Raw genomic sequence first — 19,573 nt, forward strand, 5'->3', positions numbered from 1 at the left:
CAGTCAAAAAGACAGACATGCAAAAAACCCTGAACACTTAAGCGGGAGGTAACTGCATTTTTTTTTCACTCTTTTCGTTAATCTGGAGTGTAAAATAGGAAAACGAAGAAGAATTAGGAGTTATAGTTAGCATTGATTTCCGTAAGTGAAAACAATGCATAGAGATAAGAAAGAAATGGAATCGGAATATTTTTAGGAGTTTTGAAAGTAAAATTCCGGAAATAATATTAAGGTTATATTGGGCGATGATAGTTCATCTATGCGTAAATTATGCTGTACGGTTCTGGTCCCCATATTGCAGTAATAATATGTGTGTATTAGAATCAGAATAAAGCATGACTAAAAAGATAAAGCGGATGAGGAGCATTCCTTATGAAATGCGACTAAAGCTGTTAAATTTACATTCCTTAAAGATACGTACGTCACCTAGTAGAGGTATTTAAGTGCTATAGGGAATATAATAAGAGTAACGCAAGCATAAATCTCTGAATCAATGATCAGGATAGAACAAGAATAGCTTTAGCTTTGAAAAGTTAAATAAAAGAAAAAAATACGAAGGAATTGATTCTCAAATAGACCGGTGGATGAATGGAATAGACTCTGAATTCGGGTTGTTAATGCCGAGTTTTTATGAAAGGAGAAGATTGGACAAACTGATGGATGGAGATGACAGCTGGAAATAGGCATATACGTTTCGTGCAGGAATTGTCACATGTAGCCCTGAAGGATTTTTTTTTTTTTCTAAGTGAGAGGACCACTGGACAAGGACAACAAAAATATTAGGAAAAGAAAGGCCCTCTTGGGCGCAAGCTCACTAAAAGACTAAAGAATATAAGAAGTGAAATCACGAAGCATGAGTGTCTTGAAACCTCCATCTTGAAAAGTTAAAATCATAGGAAGGACAAAATACAGTTTATCAGAGAAAGTGATGAATGATTAAGAGTACTGATTAGCTTTTGCATTAGAGAGGTGGACAAAATAGGGGTGAAAGAAAGTAGAAAGTTTATTACAGTGAAGCCACGGGAGAGGAGGTATCCAATTAGCATGATCAGAAAAAAAACAGTTAGTGTGAAAACAGCGGTAGACTGGTAGAGGATAGGAAGAGATGCAACGTTGCAGTGATGAGAGAGAGAGAAGCTGAAGACAGTACGAGGAGAGGAGTTCATAAGATGAAATACTTTTGATTCCACCATGTTCATGAGTTGAATCCCCACATACATGGGACGCATACTCCATACAAGGACGGATAAAGCCCTTGTAAAAAGTTGGGAACTGGGGGTGAAAGAAGAGAGAGAAAAAAAAAAATAAGAACATAAGAACATAAGAAATAAGAGAAGCTGCAAGAAGCGACCAGGCTTACACGTGGCAGTCCCTGTATGAAACACACCTACCTATTTCCATCTGCTATCCCCATCCATAAACTTGTCTAATCTTCTCTTAAAGCTCTCTAGTGTCCTAACACTAACTACATGATTACTGAGTCCGTTCCACTCATCTACCACTCTATTTGAGAACCAATTTTTTCCTATCTCCCTCCTAAACCTAAATTTTTCAAGCTTGAACCCGTTATTTCTTGTTCTACCTTGGTTGCTGATCCTAAGAATTTTGCTTACATCTCCCTTGTTATAACCCTTATACCACTTAAAGACTTCTATCAGGTCCCCTCTTAACCTACGTCTCTCTAATGAATGTAAATTTAACAGCTTCAACCTCGCCTCGTAAAGGATACTCCTCATCCCCTGTATCCTTTTAGTCATCCCCTGTATCCTTTTACTCATCCCCTGTATCCTTTTAAAAATACTTATTCCCATGCCGGGAATCGAACCCGGGCCTCCTGGGTGAAAGCCAGGTATCCTGGCCACTAGACCACATGAGACTAGCGGAGATAACTCAGAATGCCTAATTTCATAGAAACTGTTTTAGCTAGAGATGCGATATGAAGTTATCAGTTTAGATAATAAATAAAAGACAGACCAAGGATGTTCAGTATAGAAGAGGGGGACAGCTGAGTGTCACCGAAGATGAAGGGATGGTTACCTGGAATGTAGCGTTGAATTGATAGATGAAATATTTTATTTATTATTATTATTGTTATTATTATTATTATTATTATTATTATTATTATTATTATTATTATTATTATTATTATTATTATCATTATCATTATTATAATTATAATTATTATTATTATTATTATTATTATTATTATTATTATTATTATTATTATTACTTATTTAATTTATTCATCTTTTTTAGATATTTAACAATACTAACGTTATTACCTCAATCAGTAATTCTAGAGGGATCAGAGGTCATGTGTTCTGTGGTTTCTCTGCATGAGCTATTTAATTCCTCAAACGTTGGACGTCTACAAAATGACTTGGAGAAATGCAGATTGGTATCATCAAAAAAAAAAAAAAAAAAAAAATAATAATAATAATAATAGTAATGCTGTTAGTAATCATAATCATAATAATAATAATAATAATAATTATAATAATAATGATAATAATAATAATGATAATAATAATTGTTAAGGATAATAGTAATGTTGTTAATAATAATAATAATAATGATAATAATAATAATAATAATAATAATAATTAATAATAATAATGATAATAATAATAATAATAATAATAATAATAATAATAATAATAATAATAATAATAATAATAGCCAACAGGACGCGTGTATCTTTCACGACAGCAGGAAACACATGAACACCTTCAGTAAAATCATCAGGTCCATTATCATATTATAATTCGTCTTGTCCTTTCGTCAGTACGACGGGACACTTTCACAAATGGTTACCTATGGGATGTTGGTCCTTGGGATCTGGATCCAGTGTTATCCTCGAGGACCTCATGATTTTACTGAGGGTGTTATTTCTTGCTTTCGTTTTATTAGACCTACTCCTTTTTCCTTCCACTCTTTCTCCTCGTCCTCCTTCTCCTCCCCCTCCTTTCATTCTTTCTTCCTCTCCTCCTCCTCCTCCTCTTCTTCCCTTTCTTCTCCTACTTCTTTTTCTCTTTCTCCTCCTCCTGTTTATTGGTTCACTGACTTACTTATTGGCTTATTGGCTTATTAACTAAGTGACTTGTGGCTTAGTGGGTTATTACCTTAAAGGCTTAGTGGCATATTGGATGACCTATTTCCTGACTGGCTTAGTAGGGCTTATTGAATGACTGCCTTAATAGGGCTTAATGGGTAACTGGTTTAGTGGCTTTTTTCCTGACTAACATGATAGGTTTAATGGGTGACCGGCTTAGTGGCCTATAAGTTAACTGGTTTAGAAAGGCTTATTGGATGACTAACTTAGTGGCTTATTGGATAACTTATTGGATAACTCCTTATTCACAGGAGGAGGCAGTAGACACCTGCCGAAACGATAATTACTCCCAGTGAGGTCTAAAGCACTGTTCAGGGGGTGCTGTGAACTTATCGTTAAACCCAGCTGTGACCTAACTGAACGTTTCCCTTTGTGTCTCACAACACAAGGGGGCAGTCACAACCTGCCCTCTAAAGACAACTCTCTTCCTCCACACAAAACTACAAGCACCTAATAACACACACACCCTTCACTCAAAATTTTTAAATCATCATGGCGACTCCTACACCAGCCTCGGAGTCCCCATCTGGGGAGGGGACCATAAATGTCCCCAGGTCGGACTGCCTTTCTGTCGACGACCCTAAGTGTCTTGACACCCCCCTCAACTTTTTCTTCATTAACTTCTGCAACATTCGCGGTCTAAGATCTAATTTTCAATCTGTAGAACACCACCTCTCCTCTTCTAAACCTCATCTTCTTTTCCTCACTGAAACTCAGGTGTCTGAGGCAACTGACAGTAGCCCCTTTTCTGTTCCCTCCTACTTTCTCTATCCTCATTTTCGATCCAAAGTTGGATGCTGCGTTTATGTGCGCAATGACTTAACCTGCTCTCGTGCCCACGCTCTTGAATCTTCCGAGTTTTCCACCATCTGGCTACGACTACAGAGTCACTCTCATACTAAATTTATCTGTGCTGTATACCTCTTACCTAACTCCTCTGACTATAAGAAATTCTTTGACTACTTAAGTTCCAAAGTGGAGCACATTCTGACCCTCTTCCCTTTTGCAGAGATCTCCATTCTTGGAGACTTTAATGTTCACCACCAGCTTTGGCTTTCCTCTCCCTTCACTGACCATCCTGGTGAACTAGCCTACAACTTTGCTATCCTCCATGACCTAGAGCAATTGCTGCAACACCCTACTCGTATTCCTGACCGTCTTGGAGATACGCCCAACATTCTTGACCTTTTCCTGACCTCTAATCCTTCTGCTTATGCTGTCACCCTTTCTTCTCCGTTGGGCTCCTCCGATCACAATCTCATATCTTTATCTTGTCCTATCACTCCAATCCCTCCTCAGGATCCCCCTAAGCGAAGGTGCCTCTGGCGTTTTGCCTCTGCTAGTTGGGGGGACCTGAGGAGGTATTTTGCTGATTTTCCTTGGAATGACTACTGCTTCCGTGTCAGAGACCCGTCTTTGTGTGCTGAGCGCATAACAGAGGTGATAGTGTCTGGCATGGAGGCATACATTCCTCACTCTTTTTCTCGTCCTAAACCTTCTAAACCTTGGTTTAACACAGCTTGTTCTCGTGCTATACATGATAGAGAGGTGGCCCACAAAAGGTACTTAAGCCTTCCATCACCAGAATCTCATGCACTTTATATTTCTGCACGGAACCATGCCAAGTCTGTTCTCCAACTAGCCAAAAACTCCTTCATTAACAAAAAATGTCAAAACCTTTCAAGATCTAACTCCCCTCTTGATTTCTGGCATCTAGCCAAAAATATCTCCAATAACTTTGCTTCTTCTTCTTTTCCTTCTCTATTTCAACCAGATAGCACCACTGCTATCAAATCTGTTTCTAAAGCTGAACTCTTTGCTCTACCTTGCACGATTCTGGGCTTGTTCCTTCCTTTCCTTCACCCTCTGACTACTTCATGCCACCTATTAAAATTCTTCGCAATGATGTTTTCCATGCCCTCGCTGGCCTAAACCCTCGGAAGGCTTATGGACCTGATGGGGTCCCTCCTATTGTTCTCCGAAACTGTGCCTCCGTGCTTGCACCTTGCCTAGTCAAACTCTTTCAGCTCTGTCTGTCAACATCTACCTTTCCTTCTTGCTGGAAGTTTGCCTACATTCAACCTTTTCCTAAAAAGGGTGACCGTTCTAATCCCTCAAACTACCGTCCTATTGCTTTAATTTCCTGCCTATCTAAAGTTTTTGAATCTATCCTCAACAGGAAGATTCTTAAACATCTATCACTTCACAACCTTCTATCTGATCGCCAGTATGGGTTCCATCAAGGCCGCTCTACTGGTGATCTTCTGGCTTTCCTTACTGAGTCTTGGTCATCCTCTTTTAGAGATTTTGGTGAAACTTTTGCTGTTGCCTTGGACATATCAAAAGCTTTTGATAGAGTCTGGCACAAAGCTTTGATTTCCAAACTACCCTCCTACGGTTTCTATCCTTCTCTCAGTAACTTCATCTCAAGTTTCCTTTCTGACCATTCTATTGCTGCTGTGGTAGACGGTCACTGTTCTTCTCCTAAATCTATTAACAGTGGTGTTCCTCAGGGTTCTGTCCTGTCACCCACTCTTTTCATATTATTCATTAATGATCTTCTAAACCAAACTTCTTGTCCTATCCACTCCTACGCTGATGATACCACCCTGCACTTTTCCACGTCTTTTCATAGACGTCCAACCCTTCAGGAAGTAAACATATCACGCAGGGAAGCCACAGAACGCCTGACTTCTCATCTTTCTAAAATTTCTGATTGGAGCAGAGCAAACTTGGTATTGTTCAATGCCTCAAAAACTCAATTCCTCCATCTATCATCTCGACACAACCTTCCAGACAACTATCCCCTCTTCTGCAATGACACTCAACTGTCCCCCTCTTCTACTCTGAACATCTTCGGTCTGTGCTTTACTTATAATCTGAACTGGAAACTTCACATCTCATCTCTAGCTAAAACAGCTTCTCTGAAGTTAGGTGTTCTGAGACGTCTCCGCCAGTTTTTCTCACCCCCACAGCTGCTAACTCTGTACAAGGGCCTTATCCGTCCATGTATGGAGTATGCTTCACATGTCTGGGAGGTTTGCACTCATACTGCTCTTCTAGACAGGGTGGAATCAAAAGCTTTTCGTCTCATCAACTCCTCTCCTCTAACTGACTGTCTTCAGCCTCTCTCTCACCACCGCAATGTTGCATATCTAGCTGTCTTCTACCGCTATTTACATGCTAACTGCTCTTCTGTTCTTGCTAACTGCATGCCTCCCCTCCTTCCGCGGCCTCGCTGCACAAGACTTTCTTCTTTCTCTCACCCCTATTCTGTCCACCTCTCTAACGCAAGAGTTAACCAGTATTCTCAATCATTCATCCCTTTCTCTGGTAAACTCTGGAACTCCCTGCCTGCTTCTGTATTTCCACCTTCCTATGACTTGAATTCCTTCAAGAGGGAGGTTTCAAGACACTTATTCATCTATTTTTCACCACTGCTTTGACCCTTTTTATTGGACTGGCATTTCAGTGGGCATTTTTTTTTTTATTAGATTTTTGTTGCCCTTGGCCAGTGTCCTTCCTACATAAAAAAAAAAAAAAAAGACTTAATAGGGCTTATTGGGGGACTGGCTTCGTGGCTTATTTCCTGAGTGGCACACTAGAGGTTATTAGGTGATTGGCTTAGTGGCTTATTACTCAACTGGTTTAGTAGAGGTTAGTGGGTGACTGGCTTACTTCCTGAATGACATAGTGACTTATTAGTCAACTGGCTTAATAGGACTTATTGAGTGACTGTCTTGTTGCTTATTATTCCATTGGCTTTGGAGGACTAATTATGTGAATGGTTTAGTGACCTATTGGGTGACTGGGCTTATTGATCAGTTGGTTTTGTATGGATACTGAGTTAGTTGCTTATTAGGTGACCAGCTCAGTAGAGCTTATTGACTCGCTTAATCGCTTTTTTTTTTTTTTTTTTTGACTAGTAGTGGTAGTAGTAGTAGTAGTAATAGTAGATTAGTAGTGGCTTATTTGCTTATTGACTGAATTAATTAATGTTTTATGGTTACTGGCTAATTGGTTAACTGGCTTAGTTACTACCTATATCCAAATAAGCCATCAAGCCATTCACCCAAAAAGCCCTACAAAGCCAACTGACCACTCTCTTTCTTCACACAAAACTACGTCCACATAATTACACACATCCTTAACTCAAATTTCAAAATCAATATGGCAACTCCTACACCAGCCTTGAAAGGGACCATAAATATCCTCTGGCCGGACTGCTCTTCGGGTATCGACCCTAAGTGTCTTGACACCCCCCTCATCTATTTCTTTAACATCTGCAACATTCGTGGTCTTAGATCTAATTTTCTCTACTAAACTTCATTTTCTTTCCCTCACTGGAACACAAATGTCTTATGCAACTGACAGTAGCCCCTTTTTTGTTTTCTTCGACTTTCTCTATTCTCATTTTCAATCCAAAATTAGATGTTGCGTCTATGTGCGCAACGACTTAACCTGCTCTCGCACCCATCCCTCAGTTTTTCGCCATCTGGCTACGATTACAGAGTCACTCTCATGCTAAATTTATCTGTGTTTTATACCTTTCATCTAACACCTCTGACTATAAGGAATTTTTTTAATACTTCACTTCCAAAGTGGAGCACATTATGATTCTCTTCCCCTTTACGGTAATCTCCATTATTGGAGACTTCAGTGTTCACCACCAGCTTTGGTTTTCCTCTCATTTCACTGACCATCCTGGTGAACAAGCCTTTAACTTTGGTATTCTCCACAACCTAGAGAAATTGGTGCAACACCCTATTCGTATTCCTGACAATCTTGGAGATACGCCCAACTTTCTTGATCTTTTCCTAACCTCTAATTCTTCTGTTTATGCTATTACCCTATCTTTTCTGTTCGGCTCTTCCGATCACAATTTCATATCTATATCTTGTCCTATCGCTCCAACCGCGCCTCAGAATCCACCTAAGCCTAGGTGTCTCTGGCGTTTTGCCTCTGTTACTTTTGGGGGACCTGAGGGGGTATTTTGCTGATTTTACTTAGAATGACTACTCTCTGTATGCCGAGCACATAACAGAAGTGATAGTGACTGAAATAGAGGTGTACATTCCTCACCGTTTTTCTCGACCTAAACCTTCCAAACTTTGGTTTAACACAGCCTCTTCTTGTGCTAACATTAATAGAAAGGTGGCCCACAAAAGGTACTTGAGCTTTTCATTACCAGAATCTCATGTGCTTTTTATTTATACCCGGAACCATGTCAAGTTTGTTCTTTAACTAGCAAAAAATTCCTTCATTAAGAGAAAGTTTCAAAATCTTTCAAAATTTAACTCAACTCGTTACGTCTGGCACATAGCCAAAAAAACATCTCCAATAACTTTTCTACTTTCCCTCCTTTATTTCAACCAAATGGCTGCTATCACATCTATCTCTAAAGCTGAAATCTTCGCTGAAACCTTTGCTAAAAACTCTACTTTGGATAATTCATGGCTTGTTCCTCCCTCTCCTCTACCCTCTGACTATTTCATGCTGGCTATTAAAATTAGTTGCAATTATGTTTTCCATACCCTCGCTAGCCTAAACTCTCGGAATGGTCCCTCACATTGTTCTCCGAAACTGGGCCTCCGTGCTTGCACCTTGCCTAGTCAAACTCTTTCAACTCTGTAAAGATCTACCTTTTCTTTTGGAAGTTTGCCTTCATTTAGCCTGTTTCTAAAAAGAGTGACCGTTCTAATCCCTCAAACTACCGCTCTATTGTTTTAATTTCCCTGCCTATCTAAACTTTTTGAATGTATCCTCAGCAGAAGGATTCTTAAACATTTATCACTTCACAACCTTCTATCTGATCGCCAGTATAGGTTCTGTCAATGTTCCGGTGATGTTCTGGCATTCCTTACTGAGTCTTGGTCATCCTCTTTTAGAGATTTTGATGAACCTTTTGCTCTTGCTTTAGACATATCAAAAGCTTTTGATAGAGTCTGACGCAAACTTTTGATTTCCAAACTACCCTCCTACGGCTTGTCCTTCTCTCTGAAACTTCATCGCAAGTTTCCTTTCTGAGCGTTCTATTGCTGCTGTGTTAGACGGTTACTGTTCTTCTCTTTAAATGTGTTAACTGTGGTGTTTCTTAGGGTCCTGTCCTGTTACCCACACTCCTCCTATTATTCATCAATGATATAAGCCAAACTTCTTGTCCTATCCACTACTGCTCTGATGATACCACTCTGCCCTTTTCCACGCCTGTTTGTAGATGTCCAACTTCTGATCTTTCTAAAATATTTGACTGGGCAGAGCAAACTTGGTATTGTTCAATGCTTCAAAAACTCAATTCGTACATCCATCAAATTGGCACAACTTTCCAAAGAACTGTCCCTTCTTCCTCAATGACATTCAGCTATCTCCATACATTCACCATCATCAGTCTGTCCTTCTCTTATCATCCAAACTGGAAACTTCACATATCATCTCTAGCAAAAAGAGCTTTTTTGAAGTTAGACGTTCTGAGTCGTCTCGGCCAGTTTTTCTCACCTCCTCCCAGCACTTAACTCTGTATAGGGCCTTATCTGTCACGTATGGAGTTTGCTTTACCTGTGTGGGGGAAGAGGGAGAGGTTCCACTTTTCCCGCTGTTTTAGACATAGTGGAATCAAAAGCTTTTTGTTTTATGAACTCTTCTCCTCTAAATGATTGTCTTATGCCTCTCTCTCATTGCCGCAATGTTGCATCTCTTGCTATTTTCTACCGCTATTTTTATGCAAACCACTCTTCTGATCTTGTTAACTGCATACTTCCCCTCCTTACCTAGTTCTCTGATAAACTGTGGAATTCCCTGACTGCTTTTATATTTCCTACTTCCCATGACTTGAACTCTTTCAAGAAGGATGTTTCAAAACACTTATTTTGTAATTTTTTACTACCCTCCTTTGAATCTGCTCGGCAAGCCCTTTTTTTTTTTTATTACAGCTTTGTAGGCCGTAGCCGCTGCATCACCTATATAAAATAAAATAAAATAAAATAATACAATAAATAAAAAAAAAGAAAAAGGCATTACCTCAGTCAACCAATAAGCCCTACAAAGCCAATTCACCAATAAACCACTACGCCACTCATCCAGTACGTCCTACAAAGCCAATTTAGCAATAAGCCTCTAAGCCAGTCACACAGTAAACACTACTGAACCAGTCAGGGGAAAAAAAAACACCTACTCCAATTACCTAATAAGCCCTACCATTGTAGTCAGGAAATTAAACAAAATTTTGAAATTTTCTCCTACACTTTTGTATATTTCTCTACTATTTTAACTCAGTTTGTATTTTTGTCTAATATAAACTCTTTTATACTGAATTTATTGCATTGCATTCACTTCTTATCTAATAAAAACTTTCAGCTTTGATTTTACCCATGTTATGGACCAGTTATGGACCGTAAATGTTTCACGGGTTACGCTAATAATAATAATAGTAGTAGTAATAATAACAATAATGTAATTCTTATCTTTATGATTATTATTTTCATTACTATTACTACTACTACTACTACTACTACTACTACTTTTTTTTTATGTAGGAAGGACACTGGCCAAGGGCAACAAAAATCTAATAAAAAAAAATGCCCACTGAAATGCCAGTCCCATAAAAGGGTCAAAGCAGTGGTCAAAAATTGATGAATAAGTGTCTTGAAACCTCCCTCTTGAAGGAATTCAAGTCATAGGAAGGTGGAAATACAGAAGCAGGCAGGGAGTTCCAGAGTTTACCAGAGAAAGGGATGAATGATTGAGAATACTGGTTAACTCTTGCGTTAGAGAGGTGGACAGAATAGGGGTGAGAGAAAGAAGAAAGTCTTGTGCAGCGAGGCCGTGGGAGGAGGGGCATTGAACAATGATGTTTTCCATGCCCTCGCTGGTCTAAACCCTCGGAAGGCTTATGGACCTGATGGGGTCCCTCCTATTGTTCTCCGAAACTGTGCCTCCGTGCTTGCACCTTGCCTAGTCAAACTCTTTCAGCTCTGTCTGTCAACATCTACCTTTCCTTCTTGCTGGAAATTTGCCTACATTCAACCTGTTCCTAAAAAGGGTGACCGCTCTAATCCCTCAAACTACCGTCCTATTGCTTTAATTTCCTGCCTATCTAAAGTTTTTGAATCTATCCTTAACAGGAAGATTCTTAAACATCTATCACTTCACAACCTTCTATCTGATCGCCAGTATGGGTTCCGTCAAGGCCGCTCTACTGGTGATCTTCTGGCTTTCCTTACTGAGTCTTGGTCATCCTCTTTTAGAGACTTTGGTGAAACTTTTGCTGTTGCCTTGGACATATCAAAAGCCTTTGATAAAGTCCGGCACAAAGCTTTGATTTCAAAACTACCCTCCTACGGTTTCTATCCTTCTCTCTGTAACTTCATCTCAAGTTTCCTTTCTAACCGTTCTATTGCTGCTGTGGTAGACGGTCACTGTTCTTCTCCTAAATCTATTAACAGTGGTGTTCCTCAGGGTTCTGTCCTGTCACCCACTCTCTTCTTATTATTCATTAATGATCTTCTAAACCAAACTTCTTGTCCTATCCACTTCTATGCTGATGATACCACCCTGCACTTTTCCACGTCTTTTCATAGACGTCCAACCCTTCAGGAGGTAAACATATCACGCAGGGAAGCCACAGAACGCCTGACTTCTGATCTTTCTAAAATTTCTGATTGGGGCAGAGCAAACTTGGTATTGTTTAATGCCTCAAAAACTCAATTCCTCCATCTATCAACTCGACACAATCTTCCAGACAACTGTCCCCTCTTCTTCAATGACACTCAACTGTCCCCCTCTTCTATACTGAACATCCTCGGTCTGTCCTTTACTTATAATCTGAACTGGAAACTTCACATCTCATCTCTAGCTAAAACAGCTTCTATGAAGTTAGGTGTTCTGAGACGTCTCCGCCAGTTTTTCTCACCCCCCCCAGCTGCTAACTCTGTACAAGGGCCTTATCCGTCCATGTATGGAGTATGCTTCACATGTCTGGGGGGGTTCCACTCATACTGCTCTTCTAGACAGGGTGGAATCAAAAGCTTTTCGTCTCATCAACTCCTCTCCTCTAACTGACTGTCTTCAGCCCCTCTCTCACCGCCGCAATGTTGCATATCTAGCTGTCTTCTACAGCTATTTTCATGCCAACTGCTCTTCTGATCTTGCTAACTGCATGCCTCCCCTCCTTCCGCGGCCTCGCTGCACAAGACTTTCTTCTTTCTCTCACCCCTATTCTGTCCACCTCTCTAACGCAAGAGTTAACCAGTATTCTCAATCATTCATCCCTTTCTCTGGTAAACTCTGGAACTCCCTGCCTTCTTCTGTATTTCCATCTTCCTATGACTTGAATTCCTTCAAGAGGGAGGTTTCAAGACACTTATCCACCAATTTTTGACCACTGCTTTGACCCTTTTATGGGACTGGCATTTCAGTGGGCATTTTTTTTTATTAGATTTTTGTTGCCCTTGGCCAGTATCCTTCCTACATAAAAAAAAAAAAAAATACCAAGTTTGCTCTGCCCCAATCAGAAATTTTAGAAAGATCAGAAGTCAAGCGTTCTGTGGCTTCCCTGCTTGATATGTTTACCTCTTGAAGGGTTGGACGTCTATGAAAAGATGTGGAAAAGTGCAGGGTGGTATCATCAGCGTGGGAGTGGATAGGACAAGGAGTTTGGTTTAGAAGATCATTAATGAATAATAAGAAAAGAGTGGGTGACAGGACAGAACCCTGAGGAACACCACTGTTAATAGATTTAGGAGAAGAACAGTGACCGTCTACCACAGCAGCAATAGAACGGTCAGAAAGGAAATTTGAGATGAAGTTACAGAGAGAAGGATAGAAACCGTAGGAGGGTAGTTTGGAAATCAAAGCTTTGTGCCAGACTCTATCAAAAACTTTTGATATGTCCAAGGCAACAGCAAAAGTTTCACCAAAATTTCTAAAAGAGGATGATCAAGACTCAGTAAGGAAAGCCAGAAGATCACCAGTAGAGTGGCCTTGACGGAACCCCATACTGGCGATCAGATAGAAGGTTGTGAAGTGATAGATGTTTAAGAATCTTCCTGTTGAGGATAGATTCAAGAACTTTAGATAGGCAGGAAATTAAAGCAATAGGACGGTAGTTTGAGGGATTAGAACGGTCACCCTTTTTAGGAACAGCTTGAATGTAGGCAAACTTCCAGCAAGAAGGAAAGGTAGATGTTGACAGACAGAGCTGAAAGAGTTTGACTAGGCAAGGTGCAAGCACGGAGGCACAGTTTCGGAGAACAATAGGAGGGACCCCATCAGGTCCATAAGCCTTCCGAGGGTTTAGGCTAGCAAGGGCATGGAAAACATCATTGCGAAGAATTTTAATACGTGGCATGAAATAGTCAGAGGGTGGAGGAGAGGGAGGAACATGCCCAGAATCGTCCAAGGTAGAGTTTTTAGCAAAGGTTTGAGCGAAGAGTTCAGCTTTAGAAATAGATGTGATAGCAGTGGTGCCATCTGGTTGAAATAGAGGAGGGAAAGAAGAAGAAGCAAAGTTATTGGAGATATTTTGACTAGATGCCAGAAATCACGAGGGGAGTTAGATCTTGAAAGGTTTTGACATTTTCTGTTAATGAAGGTGTTTTTGGCTAGTTGGAGAACAGACTTGGAATGTACGCCTCCATGCCAAACACTATCACCTCTGTTATGCGCTCAGCACACAAAGACGGGTCTCTGACACGGAAGCAGTAGTCATTCCAAGGAAAATCAGTAAAATACCTCCTCAGGTCCCCCCAACTAGCACAGGCAAAACGCCAGAGGCACCTTCGCTTAGGGGGATCCTGAGGAGGGATTGGAGCGATAGGACAAGATAAAGATATGAGATTTTGATCGGAGGAGCCCAACGGAGAAGAAAGAGTGACAGCATAAGCAGAAGGATTAGAGGTCAGGAAAAGGTCAAGAATGTTGGGCATATCTCCAAGACGGTCAGGAATACGAGTAGGGTGTTGCACCAATTGCTCTAGGTCATGAAGGATAGCAAAGTTGTAGGCTAGTTCACCAGGATGGTCAGTGAAGGGAGAGGAAAGCCAAAGCTGGTGGTGAACATTGAAGTCTCCAAGAATGGAGATCTCTGCAAAAGGGAAGAGGGTCAGAATGTGCTCCACTTTGGAAGTTAAGAAGTCAAAGACTTTCTTATAGTCAGAGGAGTTAGGTGAGAGGTATACAGCACAGATAAATTTAGTATGAGAGTGACTCTGTAGTCGTAGCTAGATGGCTACTACTACTACTACTATTATTATTATTATTGTTATTATTATTATTATTATTATTATTATTATTGTTATTATTATTATTATTATTATTATTATTATTATTATTATTATTATTACTATTATTATCATTATTGTTGTTGTTCCTATTGTCGTCGTCGTTCTTGTTGTTGTTGTTATTATTATTATTATTATTATTATTATTATTATTATTATTATTATTATTATTATTATTATTATTATTATTATTATTATCATTATTATTGTGATTATGATTATTATTACTATTATTATTATTATTATTATTATTGTTATTATTATTATTATTATTATTATTATGCATAAACAAGCTGCTCACAGACCAAAAAGGAGGATCCACCAACAGCTCACCGACACCAGACACTCGGCTCATAGAGAATCGAAAAGTCACATCGTAATACGAGTATATCAAGTGCGTTAGAAGGAACCGCAGTCATAGGCACGTTAATTGAGGAGACCCTTATGTCCTGACAAGTGTCAGGAGGGACATAGTGCGGTAAATTACTCAAGCACCCCTTGATACCAACTAGCCCTCTAACTCCATCTCTCCCAGTGTCCTCACGGTAACGCTGCCTTTAATTGCACGTCTGGCTCTCGTAGGATATGGACAGTGACTGAGCAAGAGAATGTAATTCCCGTGCACATCACAAGGATATGATTCAAGCCAAAGAGGAGGGGGATGAACGGGGATACACCCTACCCACACAGGGGAGAGGTTTCCCAGATAAGAGATCATCAATCTTGCCAGCTTGATGAACGCGGTTACACCCAACAAATGTGGCCATATATAGCCACCAAAACCGCCTCAACTGCTTCCGCGTCATCCTGAATCCGAAACGGCCAGACACCAAGCCGCTATGTGCTACCTGCACAAGTTCCTCCTTAACTGCGGATGACACAACAAAATAGAGTTCTGAACATCTGTCCTCTCTCCATTGCAGAACTTCTTTTTTTAAGTATATACACAGAGAACTGATTTACCCTGTCTTGCAGTAATTTATCCTTCTTTCTTTTGGGAAAGGGGATATTATATTGCTTGGTAGAGTAGAACATAATACCTTGTTGGAAGTGGGTTGGTTCATGGAGTATTATACCTCGACTTTATAAGTGTTTGTCATTTGTTGTAACCATCCTTGCTTAGACATGGCTGGCGATTCTTTTCAGCTGGTGGAGCAAGTTACCAATAGTCATATTCCCTTGCTTGTAGTTGGGTATATATATATATATTATATACATATATATATATATATATATATATATATATATATATATATATATATATATATATATATATATATATATATATATATATATATATATATATATATATATATATATATATATATATATATATATATATATATATATATATATATATATATATTGTACTAGAAATTATGTATAAGTTTCTTCTAGGACTTCTGTGTACAGCTGACCAAAGAAACACAGTGGTAATGATGCTGCGTTATATTTATAAATCAAACTGTACAAAATAATAAAGTACCTGCCTGCGTGTCGCACGTCCATCTCCGAGAACTGAGTGGACACAACTCTCCATGTCTACCACCGAGGAAAGGCGGACACAGACTGGTCTGGTTGCTGGGCCGGATTAGGTCACGGCAGGTGCTGGAGTCTGGAGACAAAAGGTGAGCAGTTGACCTCACTCTTCACGTGGTGATAGGCAGGCAAGTCAGTCGAGTCAAGTCGGGGACAAAGGCGAGGCCGGCCGTGGCCGTCAAGCCCCAAGGTTTGGAGTGTGAGGAGTGTGGGCGGCAAGGGTGTGGGCGTGTCCCCACACCAGCACAATGCTCATTCACTCTTCTAGGCATGTCGTCATGACTTCAAAACATATGGAATAATGCAAACACATTGAAACACATAATTCACATTATAAATACGCTCTTATTTGTGTAAAACACGTGATCTATGCGCTATAGCCAATCGCAAGGCTCACAGAATAAAGACGTCAGAAAAGTGAGTACGCACTTGCGAATCACAAAGTTCACATAGCAGAGACGTCAGAAAAAAAAGCACAGTGGCCAAACACAAAACTCAAACTAGCTGTGACTTCAGCTCAGCGAATCATAGAAAAACCAGGAGAACACTAGAGGCCATAAAACAAGAGAACAGGGCGTTTCTGTGCCAAATAAATTGCAAAATAAAAATCTACTATAAAAATCACAATACTCGCACAAATAACGCATATGATAGCGATAAAATCTTCAAGTGTGGTGGATCGCGGCAGATATGCACTGGAAACCACAAGCAGGAAAGACAAGAAACATCAAATCTTCCAGTTGTGAAGATTGATGGCATGATATCCAATGTCTTAGAATAACGGGATCAGCACCAAAGCAGTCGAGTTGCATCGGTGACGGCTTAAAAGTCCAGACTTGAAGCAGAGACAGCGTCGGTGACGGCTTGAAGTCTTACAGGCACTGGCTAGAGAGATAGGCTTGGCATAAAAAGCTTGAAACAGGCCCGAAAAGCAGCTTGAAGGAAACACCGTAGGCGTGTAGTAGCATAGCAGCTTGCGTCGGTAGCAGAAATGCGTTGGTGACGGCTTTGCAAGTTACCCGGAGGCGATGAAATAGCAAGCAACGAGCAGGCAGGACATATGATCCTTGACTTATAGCGTCGACTCATACACCGCTGCCACCATTTTTACATACTAGGAATTATATATAAGTTTCTTCTAGTACTTCTGTGTAGAGGTGACCAAAGAAACATGGTGGTAATGCTGTTCCATTACATTGATAAAATAAACTGTACAAAATAGTAAACTAGCTCCCCGCTTGTCGCATGTCCACCTCCGAGGCCTAGGTGGACGTGACTGTTCATGTCTGCCACTGAGGAAAGGCAGACACTGACTGGTCTGGTTGCTGGACCGCTCAGGTCACAGCCGGAGCTGATGTCCATAGACAGAGGGTGAGGGTTGACTTCGTTTCCAACGTAATGATAGGCGGGCGTCCAGAGGCTGGGTTAAGTTGGGAACAAAGGCGCTTTTGCCTTGCAACTTGACGGCTGGGGTTGTCAAGTCCCACATTCCATGGCGCGCCATGAGTGTTGTGGGCTTCTGTCCCCATATATATATATATATATATATATATATATATATATATATATATATATATATATATATATATATATATATATATATATATATATATATATATATATATTCCAATGCGCAACAAAATAGAGAACAGATAAGTAAGAAAAACAGAATTGGGAAGAAGAGAGAGAGAGAGAGAGAGAGAGAGAGAGAGAGAGAGAGAGAGAGAGAGAGAGAGAGAGAGAGAGATGGACGAGGCGAATTCATATATATATATATATATATATATATATATATATATATATATATATATATATATATATATATATATATATATATATATATATATATATATTCCAATGCCCAACAAAATAGAGAACAGATAAATAAGAAAAACAGAATTGGGAAGAAGATAGATAGATAGAGAGAGAGAGACAGAGAGAGAGAGAGAGAGAGAGAGAGAGAGAGAGAGAGAGAGAGAGAGAGAGAGAGAGAGAGAGAGAGAGAGAGATGGACGAGGCGAATTCATATATATATATATATATATATATATATATATATATATATATATATATATATATATATATATATATATATATATATATATATATATATATATATATATATATATATATATATATATATATATATATATATATATATATATATATATATATATATATATATATATATATATATATTATATATCATTCAGATTTTTATCATTCATTCATTCATTTTTTTTAAATATACACATATCATTATATTTACCAGTCGGAGATGGAATTGACCGAAACTTGCGACGTAGTGCCTCGGCCATACTTCATGTTTCCTAGTCAGCTACAGTTCGGCACGTCAGTTAGGCTCTGCAGAGCGTTTGGAGGCGAAATAGCAGCCCCCAAGAATTTGGAGGAACAAATGGTATATTTTCTTCTATGCCCTAAATGTTTGTTGGGTTTTACTTACTATATTTTAAATATCTCCCATTTTTGTTGCTGTTTATCCAGTGAGAGAAAAGACTTTTTTTTTTTCATTCAATATTATAATTTCGGAAAGTCTGCATTTTTTGTTCTAGTATACTATATTACAACAAACTTTTAGATTTGCTTTAGTTAGGGCAACTTAATTCATTAATCGTTTCCTCATACACAGTCATAGTAGTCATAGTTTTTATTTTCAAGAGAAAAATCATTCAATTGGTGAGATGTTTATGGAGACTGGAAGCTGCAATGCTAGTTTACTAATGAAATGTAATAGAGGAGGTTAAGGCTATAATCCACTTACGAGTTAATACTGTGATAATAATAAAATATAATAATGCAATATTAAAGACTCAAGATTTTGATTATATTATATGCGTTGTGTTACATAAGAACATAAGAAGATAAGGGAAGGTGCAAGAAGCCATCAGCCTTACACGTGGTAGTGTGTAACGTATAGACGTTAATAGCATGATATATATATATATATATATATATATATATATATATATATATATATATATATATATATATATATATATATATATATATATATATATATATATATATATATATATTATGAAAGGTGTGCATGCATGCTGCATATATATTAACATCATGCTATTAACGTTTATACGTTACACACACACACTATATATATATATATATATATATATATATATATATATATATATATATATATATATATATATATATATATATATATATATATATATATATATATATATATATATATCACTTAGAAGTCAAACGTTTTCCAGTCACTCGTTTTATACGATAAACCAGGATGTTTAAAGTTAAGCAAAATACAAATCAAAAGAAACGTGCATTTATGAGTATATTGACTTTGTATGTAGGTAGTGTATTCCCTGGCAGAGAAAAGCCAGGACCAATGTTCTCGTGAGGGAGACCCTCTCACGTGGCTGGGCATGACTAAACGCATCTATGAAGACACTTGGCGCTATCTTCACTCAAAGCGAAATGTAAGTATATATATATATATATATATATATATATATATATATATATATATATATATATATATATATATATATATATATATATATATATATATATATATATATATATACGTGCATGCACATGTGTCTTTGTGTAAGTGTGTGTGTGTGTGTGTGTGTGTGTGTGT

General features: G+C 38.7%; 1 protein-coding gene and 1 non-coding gene across 2 annotated transcripts in view; one reads left to right on the forward strand and one right to left on the reverse strand.

Moving 5' to 3' along the window:
• LOC135092840 (uncharacterized) overlaps positions 1 to 19,573 on the forward strand; it is a 125,412-nt gene that overhangs the window by 5,198 nt on the left and 100,641 nt on the right. Inside the window, exons 4-5 of the mRNA XM_063991582.1 lie at positions 18,200 to 18,346; positions 19,284 to 19,409. Of these exons, the coding sequence (XP_063847652.1) occupies positions 18,200 to 18,346; positions 19,284 to 19,409 (273 nt within the window). The remainder of the gene's footprint in view (positions 1 to 18,199; positions 18,347 to 19,283; positions 19,410 to 19,573) is intronic.
• On the reverse strand, positions 1,805 to 1,876 carry Trnae-uuc (transfer RNA glutamic acid (anticodon UUC)). The gene has a single exon. It is a non-coding gene; the product is annotated as a tRNA-Glu (tRNA).

This window comes from Scylla paramamosain, chromosome 41 (assembly GCF_035594125.1).
Source record: "Scylla paramamosain isolate STU-SP2022 chromosome 41, ASM3559412v1, whole genome shotgun sequence".
Taxonomy (NCBI): Eukaryota; Metazoa; Arthropoda; class Malacostraca; order Decapoda; family Portunidae; genus Scylla; species Scylla paramamosain.